The sequence below is a fragment of the Jaculus jaculus genome, chromosome 5 (genome assembly GCF_020740685.1).
Source record: "Jaculus jaculus isolate mJacJac1 chromosome 5, mJacJac1.mat.Y.cur, whole genome shotgun sequence".
NCBI classification, from domain to species: Eukaryota; Metazoa; Chordata; class Mammalia; order Rodentia; family Dipodidae; genus Jaculus; species Jaculus jaculus.
In genome coordinates, this window is record NC_059106.1 from 173,425,588 (window position 1) to 173,430,437 (window position 4,850).

General features: G+C 49.6%; 1 protein-coding gene across 1 annotated transcript in view; it reads right to left on the reverse strand.

Annotated features, from left to right (window-relative positions):
* Positions 1-3,898, reverse strand: part of Ppp1cb (protein phosphatase 1 catalytic subunit beta) — a 33,241-nt gene extending 29,343 nt beyond the window's left edge. The window contains exon 1 of the mRNA XM_045150551.1: positions 3,784-3,898. Within this exon, the coding sequence (XP_045006486.1) occupies positions 3,784-3,835 (52 nt within the window). The 5' untranslated portion in view covers positions 3,836-3,898. The remainder of the gene's footprint in view (positions 1-3,783) is intronic.
* Positions 3,899-4,850: the final 952 nt, after the last annotated feature.

The following is a 4,850-nucleotide window of genomic DNA, read 5'->3' on the forward strand; positions in this document are numbered from 1 at the left end:
ATACGTGGACCAAGTCTATAGCTGGAACAGAGCTGGCCCTATCTTAAACACCCAGCAGCAGTTCTCCATGCCAACCTCCTTCCTAATACTTCAGAGTCTACTTTGCTAGACAACTGCTCTACCACTGAGCTAACTTCCCCAATCGCTCTTTACCCATTCATTTTGGCTTCCTCCCCTCAGGTAATTCCTATTCTCACCCCTACCTATGTAGAAAACAACTAATTCAATGGATTTTCTGGGCTGCCCACACCAAGTGGCTGGAATCTCATCAGTACTATGAAACCTTAAAAGAATAAGCAGGTCACTATGGGCATAATATAGTAAAGTTTTTAGTTCTAAAACTTAACCCAAGAAAATACACTTTCCAAATAACGCTCTGGTAATTTTGTTTTTCATTAATAGTATAAATTTATTTAAATGACCTAAAGGCTCTATAAAAACCTGTAAAATAATCCCTCACAAAATACAGCTATTAGAGTTCCAGCACAGCAGGGCACCCTTGGATCCCAGCACTGGGAAAGCTAAAGTAGGAGAGACATGAGTTGGAAGCCAGCCTGGGGTACAGGGTGAATTCTAGGTTAGCCTGGACCACAGTGAGACTGCCTTATAAAAACAAAGATAAAAGGACTGGCGAGAGGGCTTAGTGGTTAAGGAGCTTACCTGTGAAGCATAAGGACCCAGGTTGGATTCCCCAGGACCCACATAAGCCAGAGTCACAAGGTGACACATGCATGTGGAGTTTGTTTGCAGTGGTTGGAAGACCTGGAGAGCCCATTCTTGCTTTTTTTCTCTCTCTCGCTCAAATAAAGAAACTATTTCTTTTTTAATAAAAACAAGTAGCTAATAAATGTGCATACACCCAACTGTGTCCCATGCCTTTCTGAAGGGTTTTTGAAATCCAAGCACCTTAACCACTGAGTCAGTCCCTGAACTACAGTTTTAAAATGAGATCAGTTTTGGCCAATTTTTCCTTTAACAAAATTCTCTGAGCCAGGCATGGTGGCCTTTAATCCCAGCACTTGGGAGACAGAGGCAGGAGAATTGCCATGAGTTTGAGGCCACCCTGAAACTACATACTGAATTCCAGGCCAGCCTGAGCCAGAAACCTTACCTCAAAAAACAAAACCACGGGCTGGGTGTGGTGGCGCACACCTTTAATCCCAGCACTGGGAGGCAGAGGTAGGAGGATCACTGAGAGTTCGAAGCCACCCTGAGACTACATAGTGAATTCCAGGTCAGCCTAAGCCAGAGTGAGACCCTACCTCGAAAAACCAAAAAAGCAAACCAAAAAACCCACAAGAAAAAAAAAATCCCTGACCAAAAGCAGTTTTTAATTGATAGATAAAAACTGCATGTCTTTATGTACAACATGAGGCTCTTAAGCTCATATACATTGTGGAATGGTTAAGTGTACTGAATTCCTTAAATGTTATCTCACATCGTTCTTCCATATTGTATTTGTGGCAAGCAAACAGTATAAACTTACTTTATATTTTTGCAAGAATACAATGTGCATTTGTTGTAGCCATTTGCTGTACCAGAATCTTTGGAGATGTACTCCATCTGTAATTATGTATCCTTGAGTGACCAGTCAAGTTTTGATTGCTTGCATTTAGCGCACACTAACTCCAAGTATTCTGCTAAGCAACTTTACTGATCACTTGAATTTCAGTCAAATTAAATGAACGAACACATAATTTCATCCGTGAAAAGCCAAGGCAGACAAAAAAAGTAAGACTGAAAGTAATTACCAGAAAATCCAAGTCTGCATACAGTGCGTGGACAGGTAGAGCTGTGGAGGGATAAAGAATCCCAGGGAGGATTCTGTGAGATTAAGTTACAAGTAAGCGATAAACTACTTACTAAGTGTATGTTCAATACAGAAAGAACAAGAGGGCAAGAAAAAGCTGAAAAGCCATGTGTTCTGGGAGCTCCTTGAGTGAAGAGATTGTATCTCATCTTTGGATTCCTGGTGCCTGGCACAGAGTTGTTCAATAAACACTCGCTACATTTAAAAAAAGGACACTGTATCTTACTCCAAAAGTATCTAAATCCAGAACCAAATACTAACAATAAAACCGCTTGGGCTACTTTTCCCACAGTGTCTTTTCCCCCCTAATAATCCTCATCCTACTAGTGGTTTAAGTATCTGCAACTATATGAAAGTGCATTTGATTTAAAGGGTTCTAAATCAAACATCTTAAAATAATAAACCCACTATTTATGTCTATAAAGTATGCGAACATTTGGAAAGCAAAAAAAGAAACAAAATACAAAAAAAAGAAAAAAGAAAAAAATGGATTTCAAAAACCCTTCAGAAAGGCATGGCACACGCCTTAATCCCAACATTTGGATTAAAGGTTGAGGTAGGAGGATCACTGTGAGTTCGAGGCCGGCCTGAGACTACATAGTGAATTCCAGGTCAGCCTGGGTTAAAGACATACTATCTTGAAAAACCAAAACAACAACAAACCCTTTAAATTAACAGGGAAATTTACAGCATATAAAAATGAAATGGTAAACTTTTCAGAAGATTAACATGATATAAAGCTTTTAAATTTACTATACTTCTATAGAACTAGGTACAATTTCAAGCAGAATTGTGCTCCAAACGAATTTCTCACAGAAGCAGCAGGGTGTTCCTATCGAGTAACTACGAAGTCCCAAATTGTGAACGCTACAAGCACCAGGGGGCCTCCCGGGAATCACCTCGACCAAAGAAGGGGTTCCTAAGAAAGAGCTGCAGGCAAACTTTCGCTTCTTATTTAGTCAACTCTGCTCGAAGCCTTTAATAATGTCTGCAGCAAATACACCCATTTATTTACAGAAGGGACATGGATGTTTTAGCTACCAAACTTCAGTTGAGAAGAGGATACACCTCCCAGTCATACAATGTTGTTTGGTGAATTTCCAGGAAAGTACAAACCTCTTCGCTGTACTGAACAATTATCTTCAGGTAATTTGAAAGCAAATAGTACATATGCATCCACTCGAAGATGTCTGACAAACAGGGCTCTAAACTGTTCATAAAGGTTTAAATTCTTTCTCTCTCACACACAGGCATGCACAGAACCAGTAGTGACGACGCAAATTTTAGGGTAAAAGGATCTCTTCTGACGGAGACCGTGTTTTAGCTGTGTGAATAATGTCCTGCCACGGATGAATACATTTAACCCCGGTCTCTCCATCTCTCTGCCCCCTTTTCTGCTCGCGCTCCCACCAGTCCAGAATTCTTCAATAAAAGCGCGAGCAAGGCCCGAAACCAAACGCTGCCGAAGCCCAGGAGAGGCTTTCCAGCAGACCGTGCCTAAACTTTGTGCAGAATTATTAAACTCTGCTCAAATGCTGAGATCCCAAGCCTCGGCCGATCGCTCCGGCAAATGTCCGCACACGTTCCCTATTTCTCGCACGCATCTCAGACCCGATCCAAGATGCACTATCTTTTCTTCTCTTACGGCAGATAACAAATGGCCAACTGCGGCTCAGCTTTCCCTGCCGCGAGTGGAAGTCGGTGCCCCCAGCACCGGGTGAAAACGCACAACAGAGCCTCCAGCCCGCCCCGGCAGGGGCTGTGTGTTTTTTCGCTTTGCCTTTGTCGCCGTGAAACTCCCTCCGTCCCGCCCGGCGCCCGGCGGCGGCCAAGGGCACCGCACAAAGAGCCGGAGCAGGGCGCCCCGCGGAGGCCCGCTCTCCCCCCCGGCAGGGCCGCCGCGCCCGCAGACGGGCGCCCGGCCCGGCCCGGCGCGGAGGGACGGCGAGCGGCCCGCGGCCGCGAGCACTCACCCTCCAGCAGGCGGGTGATGAGGCTGTCCACGTTCAGCTCCCCGTCGGCCATCTTGTCGGCAGCGGCGGCGGCGGCGGGAACAAGGCTCCTCGGCGGCGCGCGCGGCGTCCTCACCTACGAGTCACGCGGCGTTGCCACCCGGCCCGCCCCGCCCCGCGCCGCCCCCACCCCGAGCGCGCGCCCTCGCAGGCGCCCGCAACAAATGGATCCCGACGGACGGACCGACGGACGGACGAACAGACAGGCAGGCCTCGGCCTCCTCCTCCTCCTCCTCCTCCTCCTCCTCCTCCTCCTCCTCCCCTCCCCTTCCTCCACCCCCTCCTCCGCGGCGCCGCCCAGCCCGCGACGCTCCCCGCCGCCGCCGCCGCTCACCCCCCACCGCGCTCCGGCCCGGCCCGGCCCGCCGCCCAGACTCGCCGCGCTCTGCGCACGCGCGCCCCGCCCCCGGGCCCGCACGCAGTCGCAGTAGCCGAGTGCTCGCCCGCCCCGGAGCCTGCGCCTGCGCGCCGCTGTCGCGCGGAGCCCCCAGCCCGCCCCGCTCCGCCGGGCCGCTTCCTGCGCGCTGGGTCTGGCGGGCACGCACGCACGCACGCACGCACGTCCTGCGGCTGCTCCCTCGCAGCCCGCCTTCTCTTTGCTCGGTTTCGTCCGCTGGTTTTGCAAGCAGCGCCTCGTGTTTCCGTGAGCCGGCAAATGTGGGCTGCGGGTTCGAAACCACGGTGCGTGCCGAGCAGGGAGGGGCTGCACCGCTGGGAAGTCCGACTTGGCAAACGAGGCTTTTAAAATGGGATCGGCCGTTTTGCCAATGGGCCTGAGTCGCCAGATGCCCCCGGAAGAAACCGGAGCGTTCAAGTGGGCTGCAGAAGAGTCAGCAGTGCAAGATTTTACTCGAGTCACCTTTCTCCGCAGCACCTTCCTTTCTCGGGCTTTACCTGTCCTTACAGCCAGGATGCCGCTTTTCCACAGTGCTTTCCGGCCCAGGCGCTTTTACATCGTTCCCTTCTCCGGTTTTGTAGTCATTTCCTCGGTTACCACACTCACCCCAACAAGCATCATCGTATCTGCT